This window comes from Nicotiana tabacum, chromosome 4 (assembly GCF_000715075.1).
Source record: "Nicotiana tabacum cultivar K326 chromosome 4, ASM71507v2, whole genome shotgun sequence".
Lineage (NCBI taxonomy): Eukaryota > Viridiplantae > Streptophyta > Magnoliopsida > Solanales > Solanaceae > Nicotiana > Nicotiana tabacum.
Window position 1 is genome coordinate 97,629,811 of NC_134083.1, and position 14,815 is coordinate 97,644,625.

A 14,815-nucleotide genomic window follows, 5' to 3' on the forward strand; every position below is an offset into this window, starting at 1 on the left:
GAGATCAGTCCGGAGCTCGAGCAGATGCACCTGTGGTAGAACCTCAGGTGGACCTTCAGGAGGAGGTTCCAGTTCAGAATGTACCAGCTGGACCAGTTCAGGTCCCGGAAGGAATCATAGCTACTACAGTGCTTCAGGACGCTCTAGTCCGTTTGGTGAGTCTTATGGAGGGCGTGGCCCAAAATGGTACATTTCCAATGGCACCAACCGTTTCACAGGCTGGGGGAGGAGCACAAACTCCCACTACTCCCGCTCTGGAGCAGATGGCTCCCCAGAATCAGGCTCCAGCAGCCCCGCTAGTTGGGGTAGTTCAGCCAGTTGTTACAGCACAGACCGGTGATAGGCCCGCCATGTCTTTTGAGGCCTTATTGAGACTGGATAAGTTTACTAAGCTCTTTCCAGTTCATTTCAGTGGTACACCTTCTGAGGACCCACAGGATTATCTTGAACGCTACCACGAGGTGCTATGGAACATGGGTATAGTTGAGACCAATGGGGTTGATTTTGCTGTATTTCAGATGACGGGTTCCGCCAAGAGGTGGTGGAGTGATTATACATTGACACGACCAGTTGGATCGCCTGCACTTACCTGGGAGTAATTCTCTCAGCTATTTCTGGGGAAGTTTCTCCCTATCACACTGAGAAAGGAACTCTACAAGCAATTTGAGCGTCTACAGCATGGCAGTATGACTGTTACTCAGTATGAGTTTTGTTTTATGGATTTGGCCCGTCATGCTCTCCTTTTACTACCTACGGAGGGAGAGAGAGTGAGGAGGTTTATTGAGGGACTCACTCACCCTATCAGACTTCAGATGGCCAAGGAGACCGGAAGTGAGATTTCTTTTCAGGCGGCTGCTAATGTCGCAAGGAGGATCGAGATGGTTCTTATACAGGAGAGAGGGCAGAGGTCCGATAAGAGGCCTCGTCAGTTCGGTGGTTTCAGTGGTGCCTCGTCTGGAGGCAGGGGTAATTTTGGTAGGTGTCATCCTCCCAGACCGTTTTATTCAGCACTTTATGCATCTCTCGGTGCTTTAGGGAGTCACGGTCTTATTATGTATTACTCTGGGCAGCCAGCATTTAGTGCACATTCAGCTCCTATCAGTGCACCACCACTCCAGAGTTACTACAGTGGTTATCCGGCCCATCTGGGTCAGCTTCAGCTTCAGCAGCCATGATATCAGGATGGGTGTTATGAGTGTGGGAACATTGGTCATATTAGGAGGTATTTCCCTAGATTGGCGAGTAACAGATCTCGGGAGGATTCGCGTGCCATCATACCGGTACCGGTTGCTTCACCGCATGCTCAGCCAGGTAGAGATAGGGGTCAAGTAGCTAGAGGTGGAGGTCAGGCCATTAGAGGTGGAGGTCAGACCGTTAGAGGTGGAGGCCAGTCAGTTAGAGGTCGTCCTAGGGACGCAGTTCAGAATGATGGAGCCCGTCCCCGATTTTATGCTTTTCCAGCTAGGCCTGAGGCCGAGTCATCTGATGCTGTGATCACAGGTATTATTCTAGTTTTTCATAGAGATGCTTCAGTTCTATTTGATCCAGGATCTACTTATTCCTATGTGTCATACTATTTTGCTTCATATTTGGTTGTGCCTTGTGATTCTCTGAGTGCTTTTGTGTATGTATCTACACCGGTGGGAGACTCTGTTATAGTAGATCATGTCTATCGTTCGTGTGTGATTACTATTGGTAATCTTGAGACTAGTGTGGATCTTCTACTTCTTGATATGGTAGATTTTGATGTCATCTTGGGTATGGATTGGCTGTCACCTTATCATGCTATATTGGATTGTCATGCCAAAACAGTGACTCTAGCCATGCCGGGGTTACCTCGATTAGAGTGGAAAGGAACTCCTGGTCATTCTGCCAGCAGGGTTATTTCTTATATGAAAGCTCACCGTATGGTAGAGAAAGGGTGTCTAGCCTATTTGGCTTATATTCGTGATCCGAGTGCGGATGTTCCTTCTATGGACTCAGTACTAGTTGTTCGTGAATTTCCAGAAGTATTTCCTGCAGATTTGCCGGGGATGCCACTCGACAGAAATATTGACTTCTGCATAGATTTGGCTCCAAGCACTCAGCCCATTTCTATTCCACCATACCGTATGGCCCCGCCAGAGTTGAAAGAATTGAAAGAGCAATTATAAGACTTGCTTAATCAGGGATTCATTAGACCCAGTGTCTCACCCTGCGGTGCACCAGTATTATTTGTAAAGAAGAAAGATGGCTCTATGCGGATATGTATAGATTATCGGAAGTTGAACAAGGCCACTATAAAAAATAAATATTTGTTGCAAAGAATTGATGACTTATTTGATCAGCTTCAGGATGCCAAGGTATTTTCGAAGATTGATTTGAGGTCTGGTCACCATCAGTTAAAGATTAGGGCATCTGATATCCCTAAAACAGCTTTTCGAACTCGGTATGGGCATTACGAATTCTTAGTGATGTCATTTGGGTTGACAAATTCCCCAGCAGCATTTATGAATTTGATGAATCGGGTGTTCAAGCCTTATTTGGACTCTTTTGTGGTTGTATTCATTGATGATATCTTAATTTACTCCAGCAGTCGAGAGGAGCATGAGCAACATCTTCGAAGTGTGCTTCACACTTTGAAGAATAATCAGTTATATGCCAAGTTTTCAAAATGTGAGTTTTGGTTAGACTCAGTTGCCTTTTTGGGGCATGTGGTATTGGCAGAAGGCATAAAGGTGGATCCTAAGAAGATAGAGGTTGTTCAGAATTGGCCTAGACCTACTTCAGTTACAGAGATCCGGAGTTTCCTGGGTTTGGCAGGTTATTATCGTCGGTTCGTGGAAGGGTTTTCATCTATAGCAAGCACATTGACCAGACTAACCCATAAGGGTGTCCCATTCAGATGGTCAGACGAGTGTTAGTTGAGCTTTCAGAAGCTCAAGACCGCTTTGACTATGGCGCCAGTGTTGTTATTACCCACAGGTTTAGGATCGTATATAGTATATTGTGATGCATCTCACACTGGGCTTGGTACAGTATTAATGCAAGATGGCAGGGTGATTGCATATGCGCCGCGGTAGTTGAAAGTTCACGAGAAGAATTATCCTGTTCATGACTTAGAACTGGCAACCATTGATCATGCGCTGAAGATTTGGAGGCATTACCTCTACGGTGTCTCATGTGAGGTATTTACTGATCATCGTAGCCTTCAGTACCTGTTCAAACAAAAAGATCTTAATTCGAGGCAGAGAAGATGGTTGGAGTTGTTGAAAGACTATGATATCACCATTTTGTATCACCCTGGAAAGGCCAATGTGGTGGCCGATGCTTTGAGTAGAAAGGTTGTGAGTATGGGCAGTCTTGCATATATTCCGGTTGGTGAGAGGCCATTAGCTGCAGATGTTCATACTTTGGCTAATCAGTTCGTGAGGTTAGATGTTTCAGAACCCAATCGGGTTCTAGCTTGCACAGTCGCTCGGTCTTCTTTATATGAGCACATCAGAGAGAGGCAGTATGATGATCCTCATTTCTTGTCCTTAAGGACATGGTGCGACACGGTGATGCCAAACAGGTTGTTGTGGGGGAAGATGGGGTTCTGTGAATGTAGGGTCGTATTTGTGTGCCTAATGTGGATGGGCTTCGTGAATTAATTCTTAAAGAGGCACACAGTTCCAGGTATTCAATTCATCCAGGTACCACCAAAATTTATCAAGATTTGCGGCAACATTATTGGTGGAGGAGAATGAAAAAAGATATAGTTGCATATGTAGCTCGGTGGCTGAATTGTCAGCAAGTTAAGTACGAGCATCAGAGACCTGGTGGTTTGCTTCAGAAGTTAGAAATTCCTGAGAGAAAGTGGGAGCGTATCACTATGGATTTTGTTGTTGGGCTCCCACGGACTTAGAGAAAATTTTACGCAGTTTGGGTCATTGTGGACAGGTTGACCAAGTCAACACATTTCATTCCAGTGGCAGTTACCTATTCTTCAGAGAGGTTAGCTGAAATTTACATTCGTGAGATTGTCCACCTTCACGGTGTGCTAGTGTCTATTATTTCAGATCGAGGTACGCAGTTTACTTCACATTTCTGGAGGGTTGTACAACGTGAGTTAGGCACGCGGGTGGAGTTGAGTACAACATTTCATCCACAGACAGACGGACAGTCAGAGCACACTATTCAGATATTGGAAGATATGCTCTGCGCTTGTGTTATAGACTTTGGAGGTTCTTGGGATCATTTCTTGCCACTTGCGGAGTTTGCTTATAATAATAGCTACCAGTTGAGCATTCAGATGGCTCCATATGAGGCATTATATGGAAGGCGATGCCGATCGCTAGTTGGTTGGTTTGAACCGGGAGAGGCTCGGTTGTTGGGTATCGATTTGGTACAGGATGCCTTGGATAAGATCAAGATTATTCAGGATCGACTTCGCACAGCTCAGTCTAGGAAAAAGCGTTATGCCGACCAAAAAGTTCGTGATATTGCATTCATGGTTGGAGAAAGAATATTGCTCCGGGTTTCACCTATGAAAGGTGTAATGAGGTTCGGAAAGAAAGGCAAGTTGAACCCTAGGTATATCGGACCCTTTGAAATTCTTGAAAGGGTGGGTGAAGTAGCCTACAGGCTTGCATTACCACCTAGTTTATCAGCGGTTCATTCGGTGTTTCATGTGTCTATGCTTCAAAAATATCATGGTGATCCGTCCCATGTGTTATATTTCAGCTCAGTCCAATTGGACAAAGATTTGACTTACGAGGAGGAGTCGGTGGCTATTCTAGCCCGGCAGGTCCGATAGTTGAGGTCTAAGAGTTATCCTTCAGTTCGGGTACAATGGAGAGGTCAGTCGGTAGAGGCATCTACCTGGGAGTCCGAGTCGGACATACGGAGTAAATATTCACACTTATTCACCAGCTCATGTACTTTTTTTCTAACTCCGTTCGAGGACGAACGTTTGTTTTAGAGGTGGAGAATGTGATGACCCAAAATGTCATCTTTAAATTTAGTAAGTAATTCTGTGTTCTAAGACCTCGAAAAGCACCATTTATTATTTCTCGACTTGCGTGCGCAGTCCGTACAATTTTTCGAAAAGTTTTTATGTGAAAAATGGATTAAAATATGAAATAGAGCTTTAAAACTCAACTAAGTTGACTTTGGTCAACATTTTGAGCAAACGGACCCGGATCAGTGTTTTGACAATTCCGGTAGGTCCGTATCATGATTTGGGACTTGGACGTATGCCCGAAATCGAATTCTGAGGTCCCTAGATATAGAATTTTGATAAAAAAAATAAAAGCTTGGAAGCTTAATGATTTCTAAGAAATTACTGATGTTGGATTTATTGACCTCGGGTCCGTATTTTGGTTCCGGAGCCTGGTATAGGTCCACTATAATATTTATGAGTTGTCTGCCGAATTTGGTGAGAATCGTAGTTGATTTGACGTGATTCGGACATCCGGTTGTAAAAATATAAGATTTAAAGTTTTCTTAAAAATTTCCTTTGAATTGGTGTCCGATTCGTAGTTCTTGGTGTTATTTTGGCGATTTGATCACGCGAGCAAGTTCGTATGATATTTTAGGACTTGGGTGCATATTTGGTTTGGAGCCCCGAGGGCTCGGGTTGATTTCGGGTGGTTAACGGATCATTTTTGGATTTGAGGAAACTGCAGAAACCTGCTTCTGGTTTCCTTCTTCGCGTTCGCGAAGAGCAAATTGGGGTTGGCACATTTTGTGCTTCGCGTTCGCGACAGATAGAACGCGTTCGCGAAGGCTTGAGGTGCGAAGCTTCGCGTTCGCGATCAAAGCCTCGCGTTCGCGAAGAGTAAAATTGGGCAGTAGGAATTTGTGCTTCGCGAACGCGAGGCACTAACCGCGTTCGCGAAGGGTAAAAATCCCAAAAACAGAACTTAAGTTCTGGAAATGGGATTTCGACCCATTTTCAACTCTTTTCTATTTTTGAGCTCGGGTAAGGCGATTTTTGGGCGATTTTCACGGAAAAATATTGGGGTAAGTGTTCCTTATCCTATATTGATTATATTTCATGATTTCATACTCATTTATATCATGAATCCGTGAATTTATGGAAGAAAAATTAGATTTTTATAAAATCTTCCAAAAATAAAAATTTAAGATTTGAAGGTCCCTTTGACATCAGAATTGGATAATTTTTGTATGCTTGCACTCGTCTCGGAATGAATGTTCGGATTTCGTATGTTTTTTCGAGATTTGAGACGTGGGTCCCACTGCCGAATATTTTAATAAATTTTAGATTTTATCCAAAAAATTAGTAAATTCATATGGAATTAATTCCTATATTTCGTATTGAGTATATTGAATGGTTTGTGAATAGATTTGAAGCTTTCGGAGATAAATTTAAAAGAAAAAGTTATGGTTGAGTAATTGATTGGAATTTGCAAAGCGAGGTAAGTGTCGTGGTTAACCTTGACTTGAGGGAATACAACCCTCAAATTATTTGTTATGTGAATTGTATGTGAACGACGTATAGGCGAGGTGACGAGTGTCTATACGTCGTCAAATTAATTGTTTGCCTGCATACTTGAAAAATCATAAATTATTTTAAATCATGAATTAATTATTATAATAATTGTTTCTCTCCTATTCTTTGTCAAATATTAATTTTTGAATTCCTACATTAATTGTTACATACTATTTGAATTATGTGCCTTAATTGTTATTTGACATTTAGCATATTAAATATTAAACTGCATATTTTCTCTCTAATTTTCATAATAATTTGCTATTTGCCTTTGTTTGTTTCATAATTAAATCATAATTATTGTATGATTGTTGTCTTATAATTTTATATTAATTGTTGCATTTATTGGGAAAATTTCTTCTATAAGAAATTGTAAATGAATACGTTGGAGGAGCGAGTTGCACGCCGCAACAGAATTAATTATAATGAATATATTGGAGGATCGGGTTGAACGCCGCAACAAACTTATTAAAAGTCCATATTGGAGGATCGGGTTGCATGCCGCAACAGACTTATTTAAAAGTCGACATACATATATATATATTGGGGGATCGGGTTGCATGCCGCAACAGACTTGATTAAAATGAATATATTTGAGGAGCGGATTGCACGATGCAACAGAACTGAATGTGAATATATTGTGAGAGCGTGTTGCACGCTGCAACAGAATTGAATGTGAATATATCGTGAGAGCGGGTTGCACGCTGCAACAGAATTGATGGAAATGATAATTGGTTATGACTGTTGAGTTGGCTTCAATTATTATAAATGAGTTACCTGATTTATTTCTATTATTGTTGTTGTTACTAATATTGCATATAGGTAATGTAAGTGACCCGCCTTAGCCTCGTCACTACTTCGTCGAGGTTAGGCTCAACACTTACCAGTACATGGGGTCGGTTGTACTGATACTACACTCTGCACTTCTTGTGCAGATTTCGAAGTTGGTCCCAGCGGCGTGCCATAGACTTGCTTGGATTTCAGGTACTCGGAGGAGACTTGAGGTATAACTGCATGGCGTCCGCAGTTCTGAAGTCCCCGTCTATTTTACTTTAATTGTGTGTTTATTTCCAGACAACTTTATTTTTTTCAGACCTTTATTTGTATTATTCTAGAAGTTCGTGCACTTGTGACACCAATTCTGGGATGGTATTTAGACACCGTTGTTTTTATGGATTATTCACTACATTTCATAATTACTTCCGCATTTGTTCTTTGATTATTAATAAATTTAAAAATTATTTTAAAAATAGATAATATTATTCTAACGTTGGCTTGCCTAGCAAGTGAAATGTTAGGCGTCATCACGGTCCGAAGGTGGGAGTTTCGGGTCATGACATGAAGTTTGCGTGATTGTCTTTGCAAGTCAGGCCAAACTTTAAGCAAAAATATCTGAAGTTTTGCTTTGATAAGGCTACACTTCAGGCAAAATATTTTGAAGTTCAAACTTCAGACATAAATTTTTGCTATTTCAGGCTCGTATGTCTAAAGTTACCCGAAAAGTGGGTACGCTTGCAATTCTTTTTTGTAAAGCAGGTATAGGTTAAAAAGTGGCCCAAAAACCGGGTTTAGACTAAATCTGCGTCCATTTTAAATTGATCTTACAATTTTTGGATAGTGCGATATAGCAAGGGAGAGAATTCAAAGGAAAAAAGGAAATAAAATAGGGAAGAGAGTCAGAGAGGTGCCCTCTACATATTGGATGCCTCGAAATTGGTATAGCGAGTTTTGAACTTTGACAAACAGTTCCCTTTTTTTATATTATTCATGATTACCTTATGAAAATTCTTTTATCATTTCTCTCAAAGCCAGCATAATTATGAGTTTGACATTAGAACTGAAATGCTACCAACAACGGAAGTCTGCAAGAAGTAGCTCCATTCAAGCTTTCTAAAACAAGAAATGGAAGGACAAAAATATAAGAAGCAATGCCACGTTAAATTAATCATACTAAGATCCTCCAAAGAGTTACCTTTACATACATAGATCATTACTTATTAGCAAGGTCTAGGAAAGATGCAGAAATGTAGAAGAGAACTCTACTGGATTAGGACCTTTGCCACCATTATGTACATTTGACTCAACCTGAATGCTCAGTTTGACAGTCACTGAGAAGCTATATGTCTTGTTTAGGCTTCCGACTTACCTCGGAATACTGACCACCCATCAACTGCAATATCTCTCCCCACAAACTCTCTGATGATGAAGTTTGTGAACCTGCAAAAATTAGATTTGAACTGCATGAGGCAACGTACCAATAACCGGATTCAATCTCTTCCCTCAACTGGTCAAGCTGCCACCCCGCATAGCCAACGAAGAATCTGAAATCTTGTGGCTTAAGCACCCCTTTGTTTACCAATGCAGATGCTTCTTCCAAACTGTTTCGAGCACCAAAACACACACCAGGAATGACCTCTTCGAACCTAGGTAGCTCTGAACTAGCGCCTGATCTTAAAAGAAACATACTTGCTTCAAGGGGCCCGCCAAAGTGCAAGGAACAATCAGCAAAGGTCGTTGCCAGGTCGAGATTAGTGGGTTTCATGTGCTTGATCTTTTTGCCTAGTGGGCGGTTTATGACTACACCAAATGGACCCTCTTGTGGGTGCCTGGTTCCAGATCTGAGGAGGAGAACGACCGTTCTTTCAAAAGTACGAACTCCGTCGAGTTTTTCAGTGGCAACAAGAACACAGCCATTCTCAGGTGCTGAAATCGGATGTGCCCACTTCAAGGGAAGAGCTTTGGGACCAAAACTTGTGCCCTCTTGCTTGTGAGTGTCAGAGACTGCAGTTGCCGCCTGCTGTAAGAGTTTTAGAAGAAACCCTATTCGTTTAATGCAAGTTTTAGCAAATATGAATAATGACTTAACAAACTCCACTATACAGAAAGAGAGGGGGGGGGGGGAGAGAGAGAGAGAGAGAGAGAGAGAGAGAGAGATTTTAATAAAGAAACGAAAAGATAAATGCTTTTCAGAACTCAGAAGAATGTAATCAATCCGCACTCATAGCAGAATGATACCGCGCAAGTCCTAGGAAAAATAGGAACTAAGAAGTATATGTCGTAGAGCGGATCTGTAACTCTTCCGACATGTTTTCGTGGAACATGTCACAGACAGGAACTGTGGTCATCAGGTGTGCAGTCTTTGCAGAATGTTATTCCATTTGTAATGACAGAACAAAATCTTAGAACTTGGAAGTATCCTAGAGAAATCTATAAGGCTTCAATCCAAACAGGAGTTCATGGTGAATCATATGAATGACACATTAAGAAATGTTTATCAACATTGGAATATTATCATGCTAAAGGGCAGTGAGGCGCCTTGTTAGTCTACAAGATGATTCAGACTTGCAAAGGTGGTCCATAAATCATACCTGCTCCTGAATGTAGAGAGATGCTCGAAATTCCCTCCAGTCCAAGGGCTTCTGATGAGATTTTGGTGCACCAGTATTTTTTGAGCTATCGTTTCCAGAAGAGGGGTTGCTCCCTTTTAGGCTATCTTCTTCTGGGCCCTTCCCTTCAGTATAAGAGCGTCCACATTAGAGAGAGGCACAAGTTATGCTTAATCAAGATGTTACAAAATGTGAAATAATCATAAACATTATGAGAAGTATCAATTAGGAAAGGACTTTACAACCTAATAAACCAGTAGAGTAAGATAAGGAAGAAATACATGTGTTTCCTTGACATGTATACACTTGTTTAAACCGTAAAGCTGTTATTGTTTCTATTGCGCTGATCAAGTTTGCCATGAATCGTTATGACAGAATTACTATGACAAACCAAAGTTAATCATAAAAAAGGATGCTACTAAGTTGTAGGATAAGAAATATTTCCGGGTCCTAAAAGAGATTTTGTGAATCCATCAATTTTTGTACATTAAGCTAGTCAACGTCACATCACAAAAACAACTTGATAATAGACACAGATCTGGAAAACACTGAGTCATTTATCTATTGTCCCAGCAAATCTTTTCACCTCTCAGGCTTATCATATTAGATCCCATTAAAGAAAATAGCTACCACTACGGTGGCACTTTCCAAGATGAACGCCTAACACCAATAAGACACCGTTGTATATGTACTAGTCTAGAACCCAAGCCAGCAGCCTTGCTCTGGGCCTCTGATAACCAGCTTGTAACTTTTACGCCCTTCTCTAGGGAGAGCAAGCTTACGCGATGACTCTTTACTTTTCAGATATTGCAAAAAGTTTTGTGGCTTAGAGGTTATTTGCATAGGTTCCCCAATATCAGCAACCTCCCTAAGGCACATCTTAACCTTTCCTTGCATGGGATCTGTTCTTCTCAAAGCTAATCATCATAGACTTTACTTTATCTACCTATTCATTGGCTAACAAAACATCCAGTTATTCGTCAGACTACAGAAGTTAGATCGTTTAGCCCTCCACGCTCCAATCTAGAAGTTTTTCAATTACGTCAAGTGAGCCAACTCTTAGCTAGGCCTTTTATAAATCTAATAGCAACAACAGAGAAAATACGCCGCAATCCAAAGCTAGTTAAGGTTGGCTTTATGAGAAGATAGCCAACTCTTCCTTCAGGTAGGCCTTTTATAAATCTAATAGCAACATCAGCTAGGCCTTTTATAAATCTAATAGCAACAATAGGAAAACTACGCCACAATCCAAATCCAAATCCAACGACACAAGACAGATTTTGAAGATATTTTTAATCATTTCTGGTATCTGCTGTGTGATGCCTAATACAGTTAAGGAGCTGTTACCAAGCAAGGAAGAAAAATTAACAAAAATTAGGGTAGCGTTCCAGCTATCATTTTATGGTTTATTTGGTGGGAAAGAAACAAGAGACGTTTTGTTTTGAAGGGAAAGTATGAACAGAATTAGATACAAATGCCTGTATTGTTTTGCTCTTCGGTGTTAAATACTGAATGTATATGACATAGACACCCTATTAGATTTCCTTAGCTCCCTTCATTTATAAGGGGTGCTGAGTTTTCCTAAACTGTACATATGCTGCATTTCCTTGGTGCAGTTTCTGATAGATAACATTACCTTCTTACTGATGAAAAAAGTAGACTTTTTGTTCAAACTAAGATCTACAACATCCCTCTTAATTTACCACGACGTCCAAAATTTAAAGAGAATAGAACAGTTTTTTTTGTACTTTTTCAACTTTTTGATGAGAAAGAGTCTTGTTAAAGTTGCTGGTATCTGTCTCTTCTCTTCTATGATAAAAGCAGTCTCAGTTTTCTCCAGCCCCAGGTACAAGCTAGCTGGCTCAAAAATTTCTTATGTTATGTCCCTATAGACATTATCCCTTTTCCAGAGTAAAACTAAGAAACACTTCCTCCATGTTCCTTTTCACAACTTTTCTAAGGAAGAGTTGAAAGAAAAAGGTAAATCACGATCTTCACATCAAATTATTAGCAACTGATAAAACTTGATGAAAAAGGAAAAACTTTTTAAAATATTTTAATATAACCTGATGAAAAAAGAGACGACTTCTTTTAATTTATAATAAAACTTGATGAAAAAAGAAAAACTTTTTTTAATTTTTTAATCTTTCTTGTTATTGTTATGCCAGTGGCGTTCGGGACAGCTTGCATGCATCTCGACTATTCAACATCCCACCTCCCACCTCCCGCTAGCACACGTACGTGGTAACTCTGCCCCCAAGGTTTAGGCAGATGCATAAATCATCTATTATTTTTTGCCTCCTTTGGTATTTGAACCTAAGACCTCAGGGTTCTCCTCCCACTTCATTGACTACTATGCCACAACCTTGGGTGCAAATTTTTTGATCTTTCTGATAAGTAAAAACACAGCTTTTTATTGGACAACCTCAACTTTAGAAACCAAACATCAAGGCAGTCAATAATTGCCTATGTTAAAACAGCTGAACTACTAACAATGCTAAGAAGATATTAGTTATTCAACAAGTCCAAGGCCATAGAGTCTTGAACTACAAGAGAAACATTGTGGCCTGTTTAATGCATACACTGAAAATGAAGGCAATGGAGATTAGAAAGTGACAACTAGGTTTCCTCATCTACAAAGCTAAAAAATAAAAATCAACCCTTTCAGAAGCACATCTAATTACTCATAACAAACTCGCCTAATTTTCAAGCAACAACACTAAAATTAACAATTGAAAAAAGCACCAATGTTTTCACTTACTGAAGAAAAGCTCAAACATTTAAGAAAAGAGATGAAATCTAAATTTACAAAACAAAAATACCCGAAGAATTGGAGTTGTCAGAGTTCTTCTTGCCCATAGCTTTAACAAGTAAAGAGTGATACCCAGAACCAGAAGATGAATAAAAGGTATGTCTTTTAGGTACTCTGATCTCAAACACCTTCCAATTTGAAACAAAGGGTTTCTCACAAATTGAATTTCTTAGTAGAAGATTGGTGTTTTTCACATGTACAGACCAAAGATCCATGATTTCACCAAGAAAATGAAAACCCCCAAAATAAATTGAATCTTTTTTCTGTTTTTTTGGTACTCTTTGAATATTTTCCACTGGAACTGAAACGGGTTCTGTGTTTATCAGGACGTTAGTAACAATGATGATGGAAACATTGATAATGGGATATGTAGAGAGGGAGAGAGAGAGAGAGAGAGAGAGAGAGGAAATGAAAGAAAATGACACAGCAAGAAAAAATTGTTTGGGGGGTTGGGGTGCGGGGGGGGGGGGGGGGAAGAATATGCTTATTTTAACCGATTTGATACAGAGGGGATTTGGTTTGATGATCAAAGCAAATGGTTTGAGGTGAAAATAATAGTATAGCTGTGGCATGATCAAATTGGGATTTTCTGGGGATGGATCATCCATTAGTTGGGGCCCAAACCCTGATATTTTTTATTATTTAAGTGGTTAATTTAATTTACAAGAAAAGTAATGTAGTGTTTTTCTTTTCTCAAGAAATATAATAAAACAAAGTAAAATAGAAGAAACTGGAGAAGCAAAAGTGGTATCAATGTGTTTGAAGTTTTCAAACACCGAGTCTGAGTGCAAATTCAATTCTTTACTTTGTAAATTACGGTTGTCAGACATGTTTTAGAAAATTAACTTTTCCTGAAAATTTTAAATTTTTCACTTTTCAAATCTTTCGCAAACACAAACAGTTTTTGAATGTTTCAGATTTATTTAACATATAGTACCACTCTACAAGTACTAGTGGTTAGTAAGTAGTAGAACGTATTTTCTTTTCAAATCTATATTTTATTTATAGCTATAATGTTATTCTCGTGTTAGAGGATGTGAAGATCGATGCTTATGGTAATAGATTAGTAACTAGTTGAACATACTTCCTTACCAAAATTGTATTTCCTTTTGGTTGTAGTACTAGTTTTATCCTCACTTTTTTCTTTGCTTTAATTTTTTTTTATATTGTTACTATTTCGCTTTTCGTAATTCTTTGACATAACTGTTGTGATTTTTCTAATTGAGCTGAGAGTCTTCAAAAAACAGCCTCTCTACCTTGAGTCTGGAACTAAAATGTTGCATAATTGGACTCAAAATACCAAAATAGGTGAAAACAAATCTGAGAACATTGTTATATATAGCGCATGAATTCCTTAAACGGCAAGTTTCTCCGTTAAGGTATAGCATGTAATTCATGCGCTATGCATGTTATTTATCTGACCCAAAATAATTGGTGGGTATAGTGCATATATTATATGTGCGGCGCATATAGTACATGCGTTGTACCCACCAATTATTGTCCTCTCGCACTGATTATTTGCTTACTTAAGGTCCAACATTCCTTCTTCAAAAATTCATTCTTCTGCATTCTTTATATTTTGCTAACTCATCCGAAATATTTGCTTACTCAATTTTTTCTGCATTCTGCTTGAATGTCTGAAGAGCGAAAATGTAGGGTTGTATTATATTGGGGGGGGGGGGGGGGGTTGTGGTGGAGAATAACTCAGTACACTATAGTTGTTCTCCAGGGAGTATTGTTAAGTTGCCACTCACATTGAAGTACGATAGATTGATATCTTTGATTTGTAAAAGAATGAGTGTGAGTAAACGTTCGGTTAATATTAAGGTTACCGAAAGATATTCTTATTCGCTTACTCCGCAAAGGGTTACTTGTTATGCTGAGTTTAACATCGAAGACGATGAAACTCTTCAAGATGTTTTGAGGACTCCGGATGAACATCGGGATCTTCTTGTGATAAAAATGCTTAAAATGTACGTCAAGTCTGAAGACGTCAACAATATTGATGTTCCGCAAAATATGGATAACCCTCAATCATCTAGTGGTATTTTGAGAAGTTTTATCCGAACAGGTTCCGTATGAAAGAGTCTGGCCAGATCTAAACTTATCTCCACCGGCGAATGAGGAGCGATGACATAATTT

General features: G+C 39.7%; 1 protein-coding gene across 2 annotated transcripts; it reads right to left on the reverse strand.

The window, feature by feature from the left end:
* Window positions 1–8,392: 8,392 nt before the first annotated feature.
* On the reverse strand, window positions 8,393–13,127 carry LOC107779038 (uncharacterized). 2 transcript variants are annotated; one of them, XM_016599381.2, is made up of 3 exons: window positions 12,684–13,127; window positions 9,844–9,986; window positions 8,393–9,269 (listed from the first exon to the last, which is right to left on the reverse strand). In XM_016599381.2, exons 1-3 carry the CDS (start codon window positions 12,886–12,888, stop codon window positions 8,592–8,594), a joined length of 1,026 nt encoding a protein of 341 aa, XP_016454867.1. In that variant the 5' UTR covers window positions 12,889–13,127; the 3' UTR covers window positions 8,393–8,591. The 2 variants fall into 2 exon arrangements, with proteins under 2 accessions (XP_016454867.1, XP_016454866.1); XM_016599380.2 differs by having other exon boundaries at window positions 8,393–9,272; window positions 12,684–13,124.
* Window positions 13,128–14,815: the final 1,688 nt, after the last annotated feature.